At 55.1% G+C, this 22,290-nt stretch overlaps 1 protein-coding gene across 3 annotated transcripts in view; it reads right to left on the bottom strand.

The window, feature by feature from the left end:
* Nucleotides 1-402: 402 nt before the first annotated feature.
* Nucleotides 403-22,290, bottom strand: part of MLXIP (MLX interacting protein) — a 40,467-nt gene continuing 18,579 nt past the window's right edge. The window contains exons 2-18 of one of the 3 annotated variants that reach the window (XM_058656614.1): nt 9,177-9,283; nt 8,527-8,612; nt 8,092-8,181; nt 7,825-7,866; nt 7,504-7,675; nt 6,778-6,867; nt 6,319-6,410; nt 4,979-5,594; nt 4,550-4,671; nt 4,294-4,447; nt 2,859-2,983; nt 2,233-2,334; nt 2,031-2,158; nt 1,790-1,913; nt 1,230-1,359; nt 810-904; nt 403-680 (exon numbers count right to left, since the gene is read on the bottom strand). In XM_058656614.1, coding sequence (XP_058512597.1) covers nt 672-680; nt 810-904; nt 1,230-1,359; nt 1,790-1,913; nt 2,031-2,158; nt 2,233-2,334; nt 2,859-2,983; nt 4,294-4,447; nt 4,550-4,671; nt 4,979-5,594; nt 6,319-6,410; nt 6,778-6,867; nt 7,504-7,675; nt 7,825-7,866; nt 8,092-8,181; nt 8,527-8,612; nt 9,177-9,283 — 2,284 coding nt within the window. In that variant the 3' untranslated portion in view covers nt 403-671. Of the gene's footprint in view, nt 681-809; nt 936-1,229; nt 1,360-1,789; nt 1,914-2,030; nt 2,159-2,232; nt 2,335-2,858; nt 2,984-4,293; nt 4,448-4,549; nt 4,672-4,978; nt 5,595-6,318; nt 6,411-6,777; nt 6,868-7,503; nt 7,676-7,824; nt 7,867-8,091; nt 8,182-8,526; nt 8,613-9,176; nt 9,284-22,290 lie in introns of all 3 variants that reach the window. The other 2 variants (XR_009244376.1, XM_004595326.2) reach the window with 2 other exon arrangements.

Genomic DNA, 22,290 nt, shown 5'->3' on the forward strand with positions numbered 1-22,290 from the left:
GAAGGGCCACAGTGCGAGGGGCCTGAGACCCTGCTGCAGGCATCTCAGGACGTGGCCGTGCCAGGAAGCTCTGGAGCAGACGGCACCTCTGCGTGGTTTGTGCTTCTCTTCTTTCCCCGTGGATGTCCACACCCACTGCTTTTGCACCCGTGTGTTCTGAGGGTCTCTCAAGAAGGAATTGCCCCTGGAGCCCTTGCACAGGAAGGCGCCATCAGTGAAATCCATGTCCAGTCAAGAGACTCCTGCTGTCAGAACAGGCTGCCCACAACACAAGAGCCTCCAGGCACCAGGAGGGCCAGACTGGACGGGAACTCATTTCCCTTTGCATGGGCTTCCTGGAGGGTAGGGTAATTGGTGACTGAGGTCGCTGAGTGAGGTCACAGCAAGGGGTTTCCCGGATGGGCTAGAGTTGGGAGCAGGTCCAGCTCTGCCTCACACCTGAGCAAGCACCCTGTGTGGCACAGGGCCGCAGGGCGCATCGCTGGGCATCGAGGGGCTGGGACGCACAGGCAGGAAGAGGCCTCCCAGCAGCTCATGCCTTCACAGGCTGCTCAGCAGCTAAGACTCCCCCGCTCTCTGGCCCAGCCTGGTGACGGCCTCTGATGCCTGCTCTGGCAGCCGGGATGGGTCTGTGAGGATGGACGTGGTGGTGCTCAGCTGCCGCAGCGTGTTCAGCACCACTGTAAGACAGAGGGGTGGTCAGCCGGGGACGCAGCCAGGGGCCCTGTGCACACGTGTGCACACCAGCCACCCGTCAGCTGTCAGGCCCCGCACAGTGGAAGGCCCCTCGCTGAACCCTATGCACTCACACTTCCGGCTGCAGGGGAGCTCTCCCAACTCCATGGGACTCCAGCCTGTCCCAGCCATCCAGGGTTGCTCCCTTTAATACTGAGTTTTGATATCCCTGATAACATGGGAATGTTTTTTATCTGTAACTAGAAGAATTCATCAAGAAAACACCTTCCAGAAGCATCCAACACAGAGCCTGACCGGCCTAAGCTGGGCTTGATGAGATGGGCAGATGCTGACTTGGGAACTCAGGAGGCCAGAGGGTAGCTCTAAGGGGTCACCCCAGGCAGCGCCATGCAGATGGCACATCGCACATCCTGGGCCCCTGGCACCAGCCTGGCTCCCAGTGCCTTCCTCAGAACTGTCCCTAGCTGGGTGATTTCCACACCCATTCGCCACCGCCCCTCCCACAGCAAGCCCCCTGCATGGTCCTGACTCACTTGGCCTGAGGATGGGCAGCGAGCAGTGCTGGTCCAGCCAGGACAGGGTGGTCCGGTGTAACTCCTCCAGGCTGCTGGTGGACACTACCCCCCTGAATGACTCAAACAACGGCTTGATGATGATGCTGAACTGCACGATGTGGGTCAAGGACAAGCGGGTGTGAAGGGCGGAGCTCAGTCCAGACTGGGAAGAAAAGCCAGCGATTCCCCAGGGGACAGCAGGGGCCTGCCCATGGGTAGACAGCGCATACCCACAGCACGTTCCCTGGTCACCTGCCTGGAATGTTGGCTACAGCTGGGCTCTATGGCTCAGCAGTCCCCATTTCCCTGCCAGGCTGAATGAGACCCCGTCTGCCCCACGGCTGCACCTGCAGAGGCTCTGCCACCGCCTCCCTCTCAAGCAGGCAGAGGGCAGGGCTCACCGAGCAGCCCTGACCCCAACTTGAGCCCCGTTGCTGACTCCTGTCCTCAAGAACCCCGTGACAACCAGAGAAAGGTAACTGCTAGCTGCTTCACGCACTGCCGGGGGAGGAGGTGGGGCAAAGAACACGCAAAGATACGATCCAGAACTTCCAGTTCTGCAGCGTCCGGCTCTTAACGTACTCGTCAAACATGTCTTGTAGGTGGTAACACTGGCGCAGGGTGACAGGGACCCCCGTGGCGGGGAGCAGCTGCTGGTAGGAGCTGAAACAACAGGAGTCAGGGGCGAGTTGGGGCAGCTACTGGCCGGTGAGGGCCTGCACATCGAGCATGGCGAGGCCGTAGTGGGCAGCTGCGGAAGGAGCCAGGCTAGAGCCTCACATGATGGTGGCGTTGAGCTCCTCGATCTGCTCTCGCAAGCGCCGGGCCTCTTCCTGCAGCTGGCTGCGCTCCTGCTGCAGCTTCGTGATGTACTCCACTGTCTTCTGCAGTGTCAGGGCGTGGCTGGTCTGCGGAGTGGCAGGCGACTCAGGCAGCGGCTCAGGGCACGGGTGCCAACCCCACAGAAGGCCCGGGTACCCACCAGCTTGGAGTTGTTGCAGATCAAGCTGTTGAGAGTGTTGAAGCCCATCTTGATGTTGAAACGTCTCTTCTGCTCGGCCGAGATGTGCTTCATCTGCCGGTTCTGTAGGGAAGCACCGAGTCCCTGAGGCACAGGCTACCCTGGGCCATCACCTTACCCCCAGTGTGACACAGGGTGGCTTAGGGGAGATGAGCAGCCTGGGGTGCCTAGCGGGCCAGCACAAGAGCCTCAATGGAGGAGAGGATGGCAGTAAGCTACAAGGCCACGTCCAGGAGCCCCGAGGGGCAGGGAAGGACACTGGGGACCCTAGAGACAGCACAGCAGGCTGCAGGTGCTGTGTGCTTTGCCACGTCCCAGCTCACCCACACTTGCCACTGCTGCTCAGTCCTTCCCATCACCCCTCCTTCCTGCAATCCCTGGATGAGGCTGTAGTGCCACCATACCAGGAGGGCTTAGCACCAGTCCTGGGACTCAGGGGCCCTGAGCTCTCAGACTGGCCCATGTCACCACAGGGCTGGCTGCTGGGAGGCAGCACTGTGGGAACAATTCAAGGGCATAGTGCCCGGTGCCCTCCAGCCGCACCTGTGGCCCTCCTTCGTGCTGCTCCCACCTCCCCTGCCAGGTACCTTCAACGCAGCCACATTCTTGGGGTCTGTGGAGGATTTCCCTGAGCTGTTCTGCGGAGACTGAGGACTGGGGCTCTGCTCAGATGCACACGGAGATGCCTGCCCTGAGTTGGGGGCATCCCAACCTGTAAGAACACACTCCTGTTAGGGATTGGAGGGAACAGAAGCATGTCCATGCTATGCAGAGGCCCCTTGGGGACTCAGCCCGGGGCCTGGCTCCTCACACTGCCCGCACAGCACCCCTTGGGGGCCCAGCCCGGGTCACAGTGCCTGCACAGCACGCCTCAGGGGCTCAGCTTGGGGTCTGGCTCCTGCTCCAGCTACCATGTCTCTGATTCCAAGAAAAACGCCTTGAGGACACTTGTTCTCTCTGCAATCCCAGAGATCGCAGACGTTACCACTGGGTTGAAATCAACTTTGCAGCCCCCAGATGGGCAGTGTGGTGTTCTGAAACAGCACAGGCAAAGGATGTGGACCCAAGCGGCCCGGATCATGCCAGCATCTGACTTGGCTCTCCTGGTCTTTCCGTTCACAATTGTTCCAGGACGGAGAGTGCTTGAATACCAGCGCCCAACTGCCTGACCTCTGGGTGAAGACCCTCCTGGTACAAGTCTTCCCAGTGGAAGGAAGTGTGCTCTGCTTTGTTCAAAACAGAAGGGGCAGGCTCAGTAGCCATGCCTCTGCCTGTGATGCCAGCATTGCCTTTGGGCACTGGTTTGAGTCTTGGCTGCTCCACCTCTGATCCAGCTCCTTGATAACAGCCTAGGAAAGCAGCAGAGGATGGCTCAAATGCTTGGGCCCCGGACCCCTGGACCCACATGGGAGACTGGGATGGTGCTCTTGCCACTGTGGCCATCCGGGGAGTGAATCCACAGATGGAAGATCTCTTTCTGTCCCCCCTTCTTTCTCTGTTGTAACTCTGCTTTCCAAATAAAATTATATATTTTTAATTTTTTTTAACAAGAGGACATCTGCTGTCCCCTTCAGGGTGTGACACAGGTGGCCCAGGTAGCCATGAATCCCTGCTGACAGTCACGGCCTGGGGCCCGACCAGCGCAGGCCCAACACACGCGATGAGTTCCCAGGTCTACAGGACTTCTGAGCTGCAAGAGACAGTGACTAAGGACAGATGAGGCCAGGAACTTCTGTGGCCGTGGTACCCCGCCAAGCTGGCCGGGATGTAACCAGACCTTTTCTGGCTAAGAACCGGCAGTTCTGAGCCAAGTTTCAGGGGACAGGAGGGTGGCCCCTCCACCCTAGCTGCCAGCTGCTTCCTGCTCTGCAGCACTGCCCTGGGGACATTCTGAGGCTGGGCCTCACTGTTCACATCCTACAGGTCCAGGCTCTCTCCCAGGGAGCCCCATGGTGGCCCCCAAGCCAGAGCAGGGCCACTCATGTCCCCCGCAACAGTGCTAGCTGCCGAGTGAGCACTGACCAGACCCCGTGGCAGGGACCTGCTCGCCCTTCACCAGAGCGTCCTGCACTGCGCTGGGAAAGAGGCGGGGCACAGGCGAGGGCTGGCTGCTCGGGCCACAGCTGAGGTCTGTCACGAGGATGCCACTGTGGAACTCTGCGACACCAGGGGGAGCCTGCAGTGACACGGAAAGAAGTCACTGACCTCTGAGGCATGGTGGGTCACACCGGGCGGGGCCCCCGGGGTGAGGACACCACAGGTGTCTGGGGCCTCTCACCCTGGTGATGGCAGCAGGCGTGATTACGACACTGGACTGGGACACAGTGGATGCCAACATGCCTTCTCTCTTCATGGGGCCTGATGTCATGATCACTGCTTGTGAGGGGCCTGGAAAGGCAGCTGCCGGGACACGGAGCAGGTGAGGGCAGGTCTGGCACTGTGCAGGGTGCAGTGTGGCTCAAGCAGTGCACTCCCCAGGCCCACCACGGCCCTCGCTGCCTGACGAGAGGAAGCCACCACTGGGTTGAATCAACTTCGGGAAAAGATGCATTAAAAAAAACCAACCCACCAACCACACTAGGCCTGTCCTTCTGCCCTTCTGGGCCCTGTGAGTCACTGCCTGTCTAGCACGCCTTGTAGGGCTGGGGCAGGCAGTCCGCAAGGCCGCAGTGGGGGCTCCCTCCCAGCTCACCCTCACTCGACTCACCTGGGGCGATGCATGCATTCTTCAACACCAAGGACACAGGCTCTGGCTTGGGAGCAGGCACTATTTTGGGGGGCTGTTTGGGTCTCCCCCCAGTTAAGGGAACAGGTTTAGGGTGCACAAAAGTTAAACAAGGCTGAGGTGGGCCAACAGCTGGTGGTCGGGTGACAGGAGATAGCGCCAGGCCACAGGGGGACACGGAGGGGGTGGGAGGGCGGGCTGTGATCACAAGCCCAGGGCTCTGGCTGAAGGTGGGGGTGGAGGCGTCATGGGTGAGGACGGAGGGTGCCTTGCTGGCACCTGCTGACTTCTGCAGCGGCAGGAAGGTGGGAGGTGTCGGGGGGCTCAGGGCAGTGGAGGGAGGAGGAACCAATGGCAATGTCGGTGAGACCGGCGACGGGGCCGGGCTGGGGGAGAGCAGGGGCACGGTGAAGACAGGAAGGAAGGGCTGTGGGACGCTCAGCTGCGGCTCCGAGGGACCAAAATCCGTGGGCTGGATAAAGGGGTTCCCTGTCCGGGAGGTGCGTTCACAGCTCTGCCCATCAACAGGGTCTAGGGAAGGCGCCTCGGGGGGCGTGATGAGGCTGTCAGAAAGGTTTACAGAAGGCAGGATGTTCCCCTGAGGAAGACAGAGAGAAGCAAGGGCCCAATGCTGTGTCAGCTGTGGGTTTCCTGTGGGCGAGATCCCCCAGGTCCCCTGCTGCTGCCCAGAGAGCTGGAGCTGTGCCTCCCTAGTAACCCGCAGTGATCTTGTCTCCAACAGGAAGTAAACGATAACACAAAGTTGCTGCCCACACAGCTGGCCAGCAGCCTGGGAGATCTGATTTCTGCAGCACATCTTCTGTTACAGGGCTGACAGGCCTGGATCACAGCTGCTGGGGGTCCCCCGGGAGGGTATCAGCTTCTGGTCAGGTCACCTCTTCTTACGTGGGGAAAGCGCCGTGGCATCAGCCGTGCCGATCTGTCTGCACGGCAGGCCGGTGCCAGATTACCATGTCTAACCAGACAGCAGCCTCAGACACTGCCTCGCGCAGCTCTGCGGACTACTGAGCAGAAAGACACCCGGGGCTCAAGCTCCTGACGACCCCCGTCTCCTGTCCAGTGACCCCACCTTAGCAGGGCCCGAGGAGCTGCCTGCACAGGTCAGCCTGAGGCAGCAGCACACCGTGATGGAGGTCCTTCACTCCCGCATCCCTATATTTGCTTTCAAAGGCAGTTGCAAAGATGCCGTGACCTACACGAGTGTGCCCAGATCTGGCCTGTGACAGTTTACACTGCAGGGTGGTAACGACTAGCCCTATACCAGCCGCCCCTCCTGGCACCCACCCCCCACGTTCCTCTACCTGAGCAGGTGGGCTGTTGGGATCTGGGGCAGGTGCTGAAGCAGGTGTGAGAAGCATGGAGCCAAAAATGGAGCGACTGGAAGAGAACAGGTCTGAAAACAAAAGCAAAAACAAACAAACAAACAAACAAACAAACCCAACAAATCACCAAGGGATTTTTGAGTGCCAGGGAATTCAAGATTCACGGAAATCAGACTGAGCCTTTTGCTGCCCAGAGGGAAGCTTGGTCAGTCATCCCTCCCAGAACAACCTTCTGTGTACCGAGAGGCCTGAGGCTGGCAACTAGCCTGGGCACCCCCAGGCCCGGCATTGCACCTGTTGTGTCACAGCACCCCCTGCTGCCTACAAGCAGGATTGCCATTGAGAGATGTCCTACACTGAACTCCAACTTTGCCATCCCACAACACAGATACTCATGTCTAGGATGCAACCCCCTCCAGCCCCTCCTGCCCTACTCACCCTGGAAGGGCTCGAAGGTGTCCATGAAGTCCAGGTTGGGTTGCAGAGGGATGAGCCCCGGCTGGATCATGTCTGCGTTCCCCAGATGCGCTGCAAGAACCGTAAGTTGAAGGGGCACTCTACCTCCCCAGCAAAACTGCAGGACATGCAGCAAGCCAGGACAGAGCTGCTCGGCTCTGCTCACATTCCAGACACTTCCAAGCTGACCTGTAGGCAGCTACCTGAATTTCTACTTCTGTGTGGGTTCAGTCACTCTTCACCTTCTGAGGGCAGAAAATTCGAGGGAGATTTACAAGAAAGACGAAGGGGTATCATGGTGGAGGTGCCAGGAAGTCAACGAGCTTAGCAGAAGCGACCTCCCAACTTGCCACCCCACTTCCTCATCTGGGACTCTCCTGGGAGCTCAACTGGAGGCCTGAATGCTGCCAGGAGGTCAAGGCTGGGACTCTGGATTACCACTGGAGTTGAGTGGTCCTGCCACGTGGCCTCCTCCAAGGAGCAGTCAGCAGCATGCCATTTCTCACACTGCTACCAGCTTCCAAGTGGCTCGGTCTGCAATCCTACCCCATGCACACAGGCCCCAGATGTCGCCCAAAGCTGTCTACCTCCAAGACAAGAAACCTGTGCCAGCTCAGGGATGGCCCGCAGCAACACCTGGGCAGAGGTATAGAGCCGAGGAAGAAGCCAGGAGGAGCTCCCAGGTCACAAACGTGAGGTGAGGGCTACCTATTTCCCGTGGGTTGGGCCACGCCACCGGCTGGTGTGAAGAGAGCGTCGAGAAGAGGGTGTCACTGAATTCCGACATGAGCATGTCCGTGTCCAGCAGCGGCTCCTCCTCCATGGGCACTGGGGTCTTCCATCCATCACCACGCTTGTGCCAGTACAGCACATCATCATCCTGGGGCCAGAAGAGGTGGGGTCAAGGGGCAGATGCAGAAGGGAACCATGCACAGCCAGCTGCTCCCCAAGACCCCGTGGCGGAGAGGCCAGGACTGTCCTTCATGTGAGAAGGGGGCCAAATGACCCTGGCCATGGGAGCCTGCTCACCTGGGCCAGGCTGGAGAGGTCCTCATCCTTGTGTTGCTGGAGCTGAGACAAAGGGAGCACACAGGGTGGTCAGCAGAGCCTGGCTCACCGCCCTGAGCACATGCTGGCTCTCCGAAGCTTCTAGACCTCTCTGGTCATGGGGACAGAGGCCAGAGGAGGGCACTGCTCCCTGCCAGCCCCGCTCACAAGAGGCCTCGCTCAGACTGGCCCAGCCTCAGCCCTGACCCCGACACTCCTGGATACCCCTCAGGTTGCTTGGCTGGATACCCTTTTCTTGAAGTATGTCCTCCACTTGTGGTACTCGCGGATCACGATCTCGATGCGGCTCTTCCAGTACTTCCCTTCCGTGGTGATGGCCTGCAACAGAGGCCAAGGAAAGGGGTGGTGTGGGGAGCAGGCCGTAGGCAACCTGCTGCGAGCCCTTCCTCTGGGGAGCCAGTGCCAGGCATTCCCTGCTGGTTCCCATGGGGCCTCTGGCACTCTGTGCGGGCACGGGGGCAGGGAGGATGCAATTCCCAGCATCCCACAGATGTGCTTTCTAGCAGGCACAGGGTCTCAGAAAAAGTGACCCCCCAGAAAGATCTTGCATTTGCTGGCTCACTCCCCAACGGCCTTCTCCAGGTCAAGCAGCTGGCCGTGCAGGCCCAGAGCCTGGCCTCATGCTCTCCCTCCCGCCCCTGCTCCCAGCCACCCGCCAGGTACCTCTGGTCGGCGGTGCTCGTCCACGTCGACAGAGCCATCCAAGGGAGTCACGAAGTGGCACACGGGATTCTTGCGCTTCTCCAAGTCTGGGCAGAGAGGTCGACACTGTCACAGTGCCAAGGCCCCTGGAGGAGTCCTGCACTGCCTGCTCCCTGCCCCAGGGTGAGCCCTTCCCTTTCCCTTGAACATCTGCAGGGATTGGGGAAATAAAACAGAGAATGCTAGGCAGCGCTCGGGCAGGAGCAGGAATCTGGTGTGCCCAGAGCAGAGTGGCTGAACTCAAGCCCCTACACGTCCATCTCTGAAGCCACTGCCCTCCAGGCCCATGGGCAGCTGGAGGCGCAAGGCCTGACGTGCTCCTTGGACCAGCCGGCACCACAAACACTACCTGCTCTTTGAGTGTTGCCCTGCTATGCCCTCTGCCTCCTCACATGGGTATGATGCCGAGCATGCTGTCCTGGGTGCAAAGTCTCATGTGCCTGTGTCCTTGGGGACAGCAGTGGTTTCACAGTGGCGCTCATTGTACCTGGAGCTGGCAAATGTCCAGTCCCCTGGGGTTGGGCATGTCTGTTTCATCTGTAAAGTCTGCCTGCCAGGAGCCTTCCCTCCACATCGCCAAGTCCTGAGGGCAGGACTCTGGCCCTACTCACACTGCATGTACCACGCCCGCCAGATGGCATTGTTGAGCCGGATCTTGTCTCTCCACTGCAGCTTCAGACCCTTGAAATTCTTCCACTTTGGAGACACCAACTTCCCACTGAAAAGCAAAATAAAACAAAGTGGGGACTCAGAGGACCCTGGAAAAGTGGAACTGAGATGTGCATCTGATCATCCCAGGTCCCCAAATTTGCCTGAGTGACCCATTCCCGGCTGTGGGCTCTATGTGGGATTTCTATGCAGCCTGGCTGGGAATAGCACCATGTTGGGTTGTGAAGTGAGCACGGCCAACCACGGCTTGTAACCTCTAGAGCGAGGGACGCTGTATGAGGCTACCACTCTCAGGTGTTTGCTTTTCCAGATCTTAAAAAATCTCCATCATCAAACCTGAAGAGAAATCTGCCAACTTCCTGATGAAGCCAGGTTTCCTGTGACTGGTTTTGGCTTACTGCCCTTCTCATGCCCTGGAGCATCTGCTGTTCCTGCCTTTTCAGGGGACCCCTCTGGCAGCCACTTCCTCCTCCCTCCAGATGCTCTGGGCACTGCCTCCTGGAGCTGGCTCTGGACTCCTGGCTGCTGCTGACTCCCCCAGCGGCCACACAGCGACACTGGCACACATGCACACATGTGCCTGCAGCCCTCCAGGGAAGCCTCCGTGAGGCCATGGCACCCCACAAGTTCCTGCAGTTCTTCCTCAGGGCAGTCAGGAGCACCACAAACCAAGCTAACAGCAGGCAAAGGAGTTCCTGGCAGCACAGCTCTCCTGGGCACTGCTGTCCCTGAGTTTCCAAGTGCCCTGCCGAGACGGGACGCCCTGGACAAATCTCCGCAGGAAACTGCAGGGAAGTGGATGGTTAGGGTCTGCCCCACACAACAGAAAAGAGGAGGTGCTTCCTGGGCAGACACCCCAGCCCACATCTGCACTGACACCTGTCCAAGGGACGCCCACCCCACATGGAGACTGCACTAGAAGCCGCAAGAGGGTGGGCGGGGAGAGCGCAGTGTTCCTCAGCTACACCCTGTGTGTAGTCCCAGAACCAGCTCTGGCCAGAAGTCTGCTCCCCAACCTGCTCCCACTGTACCAGTGCTGATGGGAGCCAAACCAGCAACTCCTTGGGAGAATCCTCTCCTAGCTGGCTGTCAGCTCGTGGCCTCTGACTGCCCCAACCACTGCCCAGCTCCTATCCGCTTGGGCTGCAGAAGGCCATGGGCCAGACTGAAGTCACTCATCTCAGGGCGGCTGGCACAGTGCCTGGCACATGGGAGGTCCTGCAAGTTAAGCTGCCACTTGGGACACCCACATGCCATCCTGGCGGTCTGTTTGAGTCCCAGGTCCTCTGCCTCAGATTCAGCCCCCTGCTAAGGCAGAAGATGCTGGTCCAAGTAGTTGGACCCTTATCCCCGTGTGACAGAGCAGGTGGGTGCTTGGCTCCTGGTTACGGCTGCAGAGAGCATCTGGGAATTAACTGTCACAAGGAAGATCTCTCTCCCCTCTGCCTTTCAAGTAAATCCATCAATCAATCTTTTATAAAAAAAAAAGTAAGAAAACCAGAGTCTGTCAACTTTACACCACCCAGCCAGGAACCCTGGGACAGCACTTGTCCCTCGGAAAGCCTGCGCACATGATACCTGGGGAGGTCGGGAAGGGCAGACAGCAGAGGGAGGTAGGACTGGCTCAAGCACCGTGCGCTGGCTGGTCCAGGGCACTGCCAGAGGCCCCACCTTCTCTCCCGCACAGGCAGCAGAGCACCTGTTCCCATCAGCCACCTGCGTTTGCTTGTCTGGAGCAGGCTTTGTTCCCTGTGTCTGTGCCTCCCAGACCTGCCTGCACAGCAGGGCAGCCTTCCCTGCTCTGCTCCCAACGATGGGTGTGGGAAGCGCAGCCAACTCCAGGCTCACCCACCGCTCCTGTCCTCAGTGTGGTCAGCAGGAATGGCAGGGGGATGCCCGGTGGGACATCCACTGCCCAGTGTGTGTGTCCACTCTGCCCCCAGCGCCTGATTCAAGCTTCCCGCAGAGGAGCATCCTGAGAGACAACAGGCTGCAGCTCTGGCTCCTGGCTTCTGTCTGGCTCAGCCCTGGCTGTTTCTGGCCTGGGGGAGTGAACCAGCAAATGAAAATCTCTCTCTCTCCCCTTTTCAAATAAACTGCAAATAGACACACTTACTATAACGAGAAGAAAATATTTTGGCCATCATCTGCTGCCTTTTTTTGATGGAAAAATATAAAAATCATAAAATTTACCATCCAAGACACACACTTGGGTGGCCTTACACACACTCAGTGTTTTGGTTCCAGAACGTGGGTCACCCTGCAGGAGTGTACCCTGCACCTGCAGCAATGACACCCCGCCCCAGGACCCAGCGATCGGCTCTGTGTCCTCGGACTCTGTGTCTAGTGGGGTCACATGGTGTGTGGCTCTCCACACCCACCTTGTCTCACTCCACCCCCGTGGAGGTGGCGGCGGCAGATGGTACCCTGTTGGTGCTTGCACCTGCTCTCACCGCTTGGAGGGCCACATTTCCCTCCCATTATGTCTGCGTCTGTAGTGGGGTGACTGTGGCAGCTGCCACCACCAAACGACCCCTTTTGCTTTATTCCTGTCAGTCCAAGACACTGCCAGGGGGAGTGGGATTACTGCTGAGCTGGCACTGGGACAGGACAGGCAAAAATGACGGTGAGCCCTGCTGGAGTGCGAGACGAGAAGTGACTGCCCACATGGGAAGTACACATGCCTTTGAAGCCCTGTTCCACGGCACTAGCAGGTGTAGCTGGGACAGTCACCCTGCAGCACTGCTCCTGGCAGTGAAACACTAGGTGGTCACTTGAAAAATAATGCATGCCTACCCGGGCTAATACAGCATGTCAGGTGAGAACAGCAAGAGGCAAAACATGCACATTTTTTTTAAACACGGAGAAATACACACAAACATCCAAGGAGGCAATCAGCCGACTTCAGGAAAAGACAGGAAGGGATACAGCGATTTCCCTCGGGAGACAGGGATGAAGTGGAGAGGAATGGGAGGGGGAAGGGAGTGTTACTGCTCGCCACCTGGAGGCTTAGATGCAACACAGAAACATTAAACAAGGAGAAAAGGCCTCACACAGCCAGAGTCTGCAGCACTTCCAGTTAACTGGGGAAGGCAACGACCCACAGCAACAGACGCACTCTTGCCAGGGAGTCAGTGGCGCAGCCGGCCCCTCACCCGCGAGGCTGGCACGCAGGAGGCTGTCTTTAATGAGCAGTGGGATCATGCTTGCCCCATCTGCTGGCATGTAGACTCTGTTTCTTCAAAAGAACCATCCCTACTGGCTTTTCCTGTGCTCTGGGCCCACAGATCACTCAAGAGCCAAAACCAACAGGCTGCAGAGGGACAAAGGTTCATTGAGGAGTGAGCGACAGGCAGGGGGAGGCGACACGCAGAACCGGTTGGCCAGACGAATGGCAAATGGCACATTCTGCAGGCGAGCCCCACTCCCAGGCCCAGATCTGGCCTCGTGCCTGCACCCCAAGTTCATTCTCCACATGAGGCACCTGCAGCTTCGCTTTTTGTCTTAGACTCGAAGGAAGTCCTGGCTGTGGTGGAGGGCAGGCTCAGGGTCTACGGATGGCCTCAGGTCTGTCTCGGTGACAAGGGGAGGGTGAGCCTGCACCACGCCCTTGGTGTGTGTGTGTTACTGCGGTGAGGACTATCATCTCCATGTTTCTTGTGAAAAGCAGGGCACAGTTACTGACACAACCAGAGTGGGAACCAGGGGAAATCTGCCCAGCTGTCATGGCCACTGCCCCATCACCTCACCGTGACCTCACGTGACTTGAAGCCTTGCCTCCTCCTGGGCACAGACAGCACACACTCATACCACTGGAAGGCAAAGGGAGGAAGTGGAGTGGCTCCCTTCTAGACAAGTCACAGACACGGCCTGAGCTGGTGCCCTTGTTTGCCCCACAGGAGCTAGCGGGGTGCAGTATGGGCCTGGGCACCATCGTGAATTTGAAAGCCTTCAAGTCTGTTATGGAATCTGTCAGGAGAGTCCATCCATAAACGAACTTTCAGTGGGCAGCAAGAAACCCAGGGCAGGCCACACTCAGGTGTCTCTTTGTCAGAAAGAGTGGGCAGGAATCCTGAGTCAGGAGTTCCTGAGATGGGAAGAGACTTGCAACCAGAAACAGGCAGCGGTCCTGCTTCGGCCTTCCATCCCGCACATTGCAAACAGCCGGGGTGAGCTGTGCAGGGGAAGGAGGCCACGTGCAGCTGACAGTCTCGGAGGTCCACAGCCACGGTCTGCAGCCCCACCGGTCTGGTGAGGCCACGTGCAGCTGACCGTCTCGGGGTCCACAGCCACGGTCTGCAGCCCCATCGGTCTGGTGAGGACACATGTGTGCAGAGGCACAGGGAGCATGGCTGGCTCATGTAACCAACCAAGCCTCTTTTCAGAGCAGCATCTTGAGGACACGCACTGCCCCCAGACTTGTGACCTGACATCCCTGTTTCCCACTGTGGTTTCCTGTTCTCCCAGCATGTCTCCAAATAAGTGACTTCACAGCTCCAATACTGGGCTTGCTTCACCATTTCCAATGTGGCCTCCCTGCCTGCCCTCTGGTCCCATTCAGAGTTGTACTATTCACTTAAAAAAAAAAAAAAGATTTAATTTATTTCTATTGGAAAGGCAGATTTACAGGGAGAAGAAGAAACAGAAAGATCTTCTATCCGCTGGTTCACTCCCCAAGTGGCCAGAGCAGCCAGAGAGCTGATCTGAAGCCAGGAGCCAGGAGTTTCCTCCGGGTCTCCCACGTGGGTGCAGGGTCCCAAGGGTCATCTACTGCTTTCCCAGGACACAGCAAGGGAGCTGAGCACAAACCAGTACCCATATGGGATCTTGGCACCTGCAAGGCGAGGATTTAGCCACTGAGCCATGGCACCAGGCCCTATACTATTTATTCACTTTTACTACATACTTTTCTAACTTTTTTATTCTTATTGTTATTATTTTTTAAATTATATACCCACACGAGAAGAAAAGTTAAACAACACAGAGGAGCACAAAGAACAGAGCCAAGATGGGCTGGATCATCTCTGAGGAGCCACTGCTGCTCTGGGACGGGCGCAGAGCTGGGGACACACAGACAACCTTGCCACAAGGCATGGGAGCCAGGCTAGGTCCCAGCAATGCCATGTCTAAGAGGAGTCTTTGTTCGCCCAGGGGCCGGGCGCACAGGACAGCCTAACGAGATTGGGGTGGGGCTTTGGAACACAGGTGCAACGTGCCAACATCCAAGGACATGATGGCGGAGGCTCTCGGCCAGGCCCCTGGGAGCAGCTCCCAGGGAGGGCTGACCACACAAGCAGGACACAGGCAGCCCCTAAAACACTGCCCTGGGCCAATTCTAGCTTGACCTTGTTCCCTGGCAGAAGAGGTAACGCGGAGCATGACAGGTCCTGGTGTGTCCACAACCTTTGAGTGAATTCACAGATCTGAAAACAGCCTCGGGAACCTCTCAACCTGAAATTGGGGTCTCAAGGGAACATCACAGAGACTGCTGTCCAACTCTGTGACTGATCCATAAGTTCTTGTGCACAAAAAGGCATGAATATGTGAATAAAAGGTTTAAATATATGAGCCCACACTTTTTAAGATATTTAAAAGATACTTTATTTGTAAAGATTTATTTTGGGGTTGGTATGATAGCGTGATTGGCTAACCCTCAGCCTACAGGGTTTTATTGTTATTGGAAAGGTGGAGTTACAGAGAGAAAGAGAGATCTTCTATCCCCTCCCCAGGGGCTGCAAAGGTTGGAGCTGAGCCAATCCTAGGCCAGGAGCCAGGAGCTTCTTCCAGGGCTCCCACGTGGGTGTAGGATCCCAAGGCACTGCGTCGTTATCTGCTGCCTTCCCAGCAACATCAGCAGGGAGCTGGATGGGAAGCTGAACAGCTGGGAGAACCAGGGTTCTGATATATGGGATGCAGATCTCTCAAGTTGCTGTGTCACAATACCTCTCCTATACTTTTGTCTTACAACCATTTTCATTGACACTTTCTTATGCTATAGAGTCTTATATTAATCTTACTGACTGTATGTATTTACCATCATCAGCTGTGTCGCCATCCACAGACATCTAATCTATATTCACAGACATGTTTAGGCTTTCTCTGTTTAAGCAGTGCTGTGATGACAGCTTGGTGCTCACACTTCCTGAAAGTGCACAGAGGGTGTTTAATGTGACAGCTAGAAGAGGATGCAGCTCCACAGATCACGCAGTGAGCTCCCCGATCCGCGGATCTATGACACGAACCCACTGGTGGGGGCCATGTGGAGGGTGGGCCTAGCGGGTCTGTCTCGGCGGCAGTTCTCCGAGGTTGGGAACAAATGTTGCCCACACACACTGTGTCTGCTCCCGTCTCTTGGCTTCCTGTCTGTCACAGGGCCAGCACGTGTTTCACTGCACTCAGATGCCAGACCAAGCAAGGGTCACCCGACCTCAGACTGGAAGCCTCCCAGAATCCGAGGCAAAAATGTCTGCCTTCGGGCCCGGTGCCATGGCCTTGCGGCTAAAGTCCTCGCCTTGAATGCACCGGGATCCCATATGGGCTGCTGGTTCTAATCCCGGCAACTCCACTTCCCATCCAGCTCCCTGCTTGTGGCCTGGGAAAGCAGTCAAGGACGACTCGGGACCTTGGGACCCTGCACCCGAGTGGGAGACCTGGAGGAGGTTCCTGGCTCCTGGCTTCGGATCGGCGCAGCACCTGCCATTGCTGTCACTTGGGGAGTGAATCATCAGACAGAAGATCTTCCTCTCTGTCTCTCCTCCTCTCTGTATATCTGGCTTCGTAATAAAAATAAATAAATCTTTGAAAAAAAAATGTCTGCCTTCATGGGTAGCTCTGGCAGGTGCCTGTCATAGTCACAAAAAGCTCACACACCTACAATTTTGTCATAGTCAAAGAATCTTTCAAATTTGGTGCTAATTTACATTTCCAAGAGTGAGGACAAGTTTCCGCAAACTATGGATTCATATTAATCATTATTAATGCTAATCTAAAAAGCAAGCTCTTAGTTCACTGATATTCCGATTCTCAATTGCTGTTTATTAGCTATTGGATGCTTGACATTATTATTTGAGAGACAGAGAGACACAGCAAAAGAGAGAGAACGCGCTCATTCCCAACTGCTGGTTCACCCCAAATGCTATCAACAACAGCTGGGGCTGGGCTGGGGCTAAAGTCAGGGGCCAAGAACCCAACCCAGGTCTCCCACACGAACGGCAGGAACCCAGCCACATGAGCCCTCACGTTGCCTCTAAGTCCTGCAGTCACGGGAAGCTGGGGCTGCATCCATAGCCGTGTGGATGCGGGATGCTGAATGCCTGGCCCTCTGGATTGTAACGCTGCAGGTCCACACATCCTCTGCTCATTCTGTAGCTTCCTTGATCTGAGAGTGCTCACCTGGATGGGAATGTCTGCTGAACCCGGCCGTCTCCAAGCTCTGACTTACGTCTTGACAATTTATGGAGTTTGTTTTCCACTCTAATTAACTTTTTAATATAAGGTGAAGTTTTATTGTTACTTATAACAGAATTTTTTTATTCACATAGTCAAAATTCTAGTCTTTTTTCCCCCCCAACAGTATTGGTGTTTTTAAACTTTTAAGTGGTTTATTGGTGAGGCAGAGAGAGAGCGCTCCCGTCGGCTGATTTACTTCCCAAATGCCCACACGGCCAGGGCTGGGCTGGGCCTGAAGCTGAAGGCTGCGACGCAGTCCAGGTTGCTCATGGACGCAGCTGGGTGAACTCAGTTCCTTGGGCCATCACTGCCGCCTCCCGGGGTTTGCACAGTGGGAAGGTCCAAACAGGATCTGGAACCAGGAACTAAACGCAGGCCCTCTGCTGTTCGACAGGGCACCTTGACTGCCGGACTAACTGCCTACTCCCCCGTGATGCCCTGGGCCTGTGCTGTGGCACATGAGCTAAGCACTGGTTCAGGCTCCTGCCTATTCTACCTTCCCATCCAGCTGTCTGCAGGCAGCGGTGCAGGGAAGGTAGCACGTGATGGCCCAAAAACTTGGGTCCCTGACACCCACTCATTTGGAGCTCTAAGCTCCCGGCTTCAGTATGGCTCAGCCCGAGCTGTTGTGGCCATTTGGGGAGTGAGCCAGTAGATGAAGATCTTTCTGCTTTTCAACTACATAAATTAATACATACTTAAAAGAAGAACATGACCACGATTCCCATCCACAAGAGGAGCACTCTTCCGTGTTTTCTTCCAGTACTTTCACAGCGTCGTTTCTGCATTCCACTTTGCGAGGAACGACGCCCTGGACAGGACTGCCTCCTGCCCTGCTGGCCAACGGCGCCTCTGTCCCGTGAGACCGGCCTTTTGCCTCCTTCACACTCCATCTGCTCACCGGCCGTGAGGGACCCCGAGGACGCGCTACTTCACAAGCGGCTGCGACCATATGCTCATGACTTCACTTTCCACTTTTAACTGATTCATCTGGGAGAAAAACCAATTTAGTTCTTTACACAGCTCACCAAAATAAATTCCGACTAGCTATCTGATCATCTCATCCTCCTCTGCTAATTTATGACACTTCCAGTAACAAGGTAAAATCATGATACATCCTAGAGTCTGTTTTGAGCCTTGTACCACTGACTCATCCAGTCCTGGACTAGTAGCACACTGACTGAACGATCACAATTTTGGGGGATACTTAACTATCTAGGCAGGTCAGTCATCATTTTTTACAATAAAGTTTAGGGTCTGGTGCAGTAGTCTAGTGGCTAAAGTCCTCGCCTTGCATGCACTGGGATCCCATATGGATGCCAGCTGCTCTACTTCCCATCCAGTTTCCTGCTTGTGGCCTGGGAAACAGTGGAGGATGGCCCAAGCCTTGGGACCCTGCAGCCGCATGGGAGACCTGGAAGAAGCTCCTGGCTCCAGATCGGCTCAGCACCAACTGCTGCGGCCACTGGGGAGTGAACCAGTGGATGGAAGATCTCTGTTTCTCTTTCACTCTGTAAATCAGACTTTCCAATAAAAACAAATAAGTCTTTAAAAAAAAATGATAGTTCTTGCCTATTATCCTTCCACATGAACAATAATCATGTTGTCATATCTCAAACAAAAACAAAAACACACCCTTGTTTTGTTCATTTGTTTTATTTAGAAAGTAGCAGAGAGGGCCCGGCACTGTGGCCTAGTGGCTAAAGTTTTCTCCTTGAACACGCCAGGAAACCATATGGGTGCCAGTTCTAATCCCAGTAGCCCTGCTTCCCATCCAGCTCCCTGCTTGTGGCCTGGGAAAGCAGTTGAGGATAGCCCAAAGCCTTGGGACCCCGCGCCTGCACTGGAGACCAGGAAGAGCTCCTGGCTCCTGGCTTCAGATCAGCACAGCACCAGCCGTTGTGGTCACTTGGGGAGTGAATCATTGGATGGAAGATATTTGTCTCTGTCTCTCCTCTCTATACATATCTGACTTTGCAACACAAATAAATAAATCTTTTTTAAAAAGTAGAAAAAAAAGCAAGTAGCACAGAGAGGGAGGGAGGAATGTCATCCCCTGGTTCATTCCCCAGATGCCTTCAACAGTCAGCTCTGGGTTAGGCTGAGGCTGGGAGCCAGGAACACAGCTACATAAGCCTGGGCTGCCATGTCCCAAGTGACAGCCTTAGCATCGCGCCAAGCCCACCTGCAGCCCAGCATTCTCATTAGGCTTGCACTGACCATGCCCCTTGGGCCCTCCCCAGATCTGGACTGATTCTCTACCTGTTCAAATACTTAACCTTCTATAAACTAAGCTTATCTTACTTTTTTTCCCCTCAAAGCTGTCTGATTTGATTCTCTATCATTTTCTTCATATATGTCCTTCACATTTCTGATTATAGTATTTATTATGTTTTAAAATAACATGAAAAGAAAATTTAGAAAGAGAAACCAGACCATACAATTATGCCACCCAGACACCAGCCCAGCCTCACCCAGCCAACATGGCCACTGCTGTTCTCATGCTGACCAAGTGGCTCAGCTCCAGGTACAGGTGAATGACACCTACTGCTTCCCTTACCGGGCATAACTTCCCCAGAGTACAGCTTTTCCTTAGTGCCCTCACCTATCTGTGGGTAAGGACAGACAGATTCAAATATTCACCACAGCAAGACTCAGGTAGAGCATTAACAACTCCCCTCCAGTTACCAGTTCCCGGCTTAAGGAGTGGCCAGAAAATAGACCTGGGGCCAAGACTCCAGAAACTGGCTTCCAGAGAAGTACTAGAAATAGATCACACGGAACCAATGCTAAGCAAGAAACATAGCGGTTCCCACCACCCTGCCCAGGCACCACTGAGGCCTGCCAGCTGCATAACCCATTTAAAAGTCAGAGACACCTGAGCTGCCTGATGCACTTCAAAGGATAAGGTAACATCCTCCATGAGCCAGGACCTAAGAATAGGCTTCAAATGGGCTGCTGCTTTTTTCAGAGGAGAATCCAGGGAGCTTATTCCAAATCCCTCACGTTCCAGGGGTCGATACAAGCTGCAAAGAACACCAATGAGAGATCCCCAGGGTTGGGGTGAGCTGGATCTCACTGGCTACCACAAGATGCAAGGAAGCACAGCTGGACTACAGCCCTGGACAACCAAAGATGTTGGTCTTAGCTTTAAAGAGGGGGCTTCAAGGAGCAGGAATCGTGGGAGAGCAGATAAAGCAACCACCTGTAACCTTATGAGGCCACCAATAGATAAGACCGCGATTTGTGTGCCAGCTGCCCCACTTCCCATCAGCTCCCTGCTTGAGGCCTGGGAAAGCAGTCGAGGACGGCCCAAGGCCTTGGGATACTGCGCTCACATGGGAGGCCCGGAAGAAGCTCCTGGTTTCAGATCAGCTCAGCTCCAGTGGTTGAAGCCATTTGGGCAGAGAACCAGTGAATGGAAGATCTTTTTCTATGTATCTCCTTTTCTCTGTTAATTTGTCTTTCCAATGAAATAAATAAATCATTTTTAAAGGGGGAGAAGGGATTCAAAAAGGTGTGCAAACAAGTGGCTCTGTACTGCCTTCTTCACAAAGAGAAATCCCAAGCCAATACCTGTTTTCCCTTCGCTTGCTAAGCCAGACGCCAGACACTCCAGCCAGTCTCCCACACAGGTGGCAGCGGCCAGGTACTTGGGCATATCATCTACTGCCTTCCCAGGGAGCTGGGTCAGAAGCATGGTAAGAAGGACTCGAGCCTTTGCAAGGGGTAGATTAACCTTATGTGCCACGACACCAGTCCCTCCATGCACATCTTCTAACAACCTATGACCAAGCAGCAGCAGTCAGGCCTGAGGGGAGCTGGAGTTCTCCCACCAAGTGGAAGCAGCAAGCAACCATCCTCAGACAAGCATTCATGCTGCGACTGCCCACAGAGGCCTGGCCGAGGTACCCCTTGTGCTTGTCTCCAGGCAGAGCAGCATCTTTGTCACAGTGCCAAGAACCCACACCTCCTTCTTCAGGACACAGTTGCTTCCACTAAGACCCCTCTGTCAAAAGAAACCATCTGTTGGGGCCCGACGACATGGCCTAGTGGCTAAAGTCCTCACCTCGAACGCCCTGGGATCCCATATGGGCGCCGGTTCTAATCCCAGCAGCTCCACTTCCCATCCAGCTCCCTGCTTGTGGCCTGGGAAAGCAGTCGAGGACAGTCCAAAGCCTTGGGACTCAGCATCTGTGTGGGAGACTTGGAAGAGGCTCCGAGCTTCTGGCTTCGGATTGGCATAGCACTGGCCATTGCTGTCACTTGGGGAGTGAATCATCGGACGGATGATCTTCCTCCCTGCCTCTCCTCCTCTCTGTATATCTGACTTTCCAATAAAAACAAAATAAATCTTTTAAAAATAAATAAATAAATAAATAAATAAATAAATCAACCATCTGTTACTCGCAGTCACACTTAGAAGCACTAGTAGAAGATACAGTAAACTGTGGCTGCCATTTAGCCCAGTGGTGAAGATGCCAGTTAAAACTCGAACATTCCATAGTGGTAGATCAATTATCAGGTATCAGTTATAATAGCTTCTCAGGAGTGTCTTATTCATGGAATTGATTTTTTAACACACTGTTAATACAGACATTGGGGAACAGCAGTCAGGGCTCAGGTGGGCCAAACTCCTGCCCCCAAACAGCAGACTTGAACTGAGTTTCAGGCTCCCAGCTTCAGTATTTGAGCTCCTGCCACCCACTTGGGAGACCAAGATTGAATTCCCAAGACCTCCTGGGGAAACAGAACAAAATAAAAAGAGAAGACCAAAGGTACAGTAAGGAGAGCAGGCACAGCGTGGGCAGGCGGGCGGCCAGTGCTCTCTGTCCATGCCCAGGAGCCCGCAGGTGCCACAGGCACTCCGAGTGGGCAGAATGAAGCAGGCCGCTGGAGCAGCTGTATGCTTGGCTGGCTGTTTTTCTTTTTCTTTTTCTCTTTCTTTCCTGCTTCCCTTTCTTTCTTATTTTTCTTTCTAAAGATTTACTTCATTAATTGGAAAGACAGATTTGTAGAGAGGAGAGACAAAAATCTTCCATCGTCTGGTTCACTCCCCAAGTGGCCAAAATGGCCGGAGCTGGGCTAATCCGAGCCTGGGCCCCAGTCACATTGGAAATACAGTATGCCTTCCAGTCACTGCTACTCGGAGAACCAAGGGCAGTTTTCCTTATCAGAAAGTCACTTTCCAAATCACTCTGCCAACTGTGAGAGAACAGGGAGAAGGCAGTGCCCACAGCTGCCAGTTCTGCAGCCAGAGGCGGACACTGGGCCGTCCTCAACTCCTTCACACAACTATGGGAAGAATGAAATAAAGTCAGTTGTGAATGGAGGTATTTAATTTTTTTCAACAGTAGTGAAAAAGAGAGAGCTTTCATTCACTGATTCATTCCTCAAATGCCCACGATGGCCAGGCTGGCAGAGGTGACACCAGCAGCCAGGAACTCAGTCTGGGGGGCTTGCCTTTTCAAAGCATGAGCAGTCATGAAGCTGGAAAGTGAGCCGAGACTAGAACCCAGTACCCTACTATGGGCTGCAAACATCTCCGTCAGTGCATAAAACACTCCCCTCAAGTCTGGCAGCTACAGCCGGCAGCCAGTGCCACAC

Source organism: Ochotona princeps, chromosome 29, assembly GCF_030435755.1.
Source record: "Ochotona princeps isolate mOchPri1 chromosome 29, mOchPri1.hap1, whole genome shotgun sequence".
Lineage (NCBI taxonomy): Eukaryota > Metazoa > Chordata > Mammalia > Lagomorpha > Ochotonidae > Ochotona > Ochotona princeps.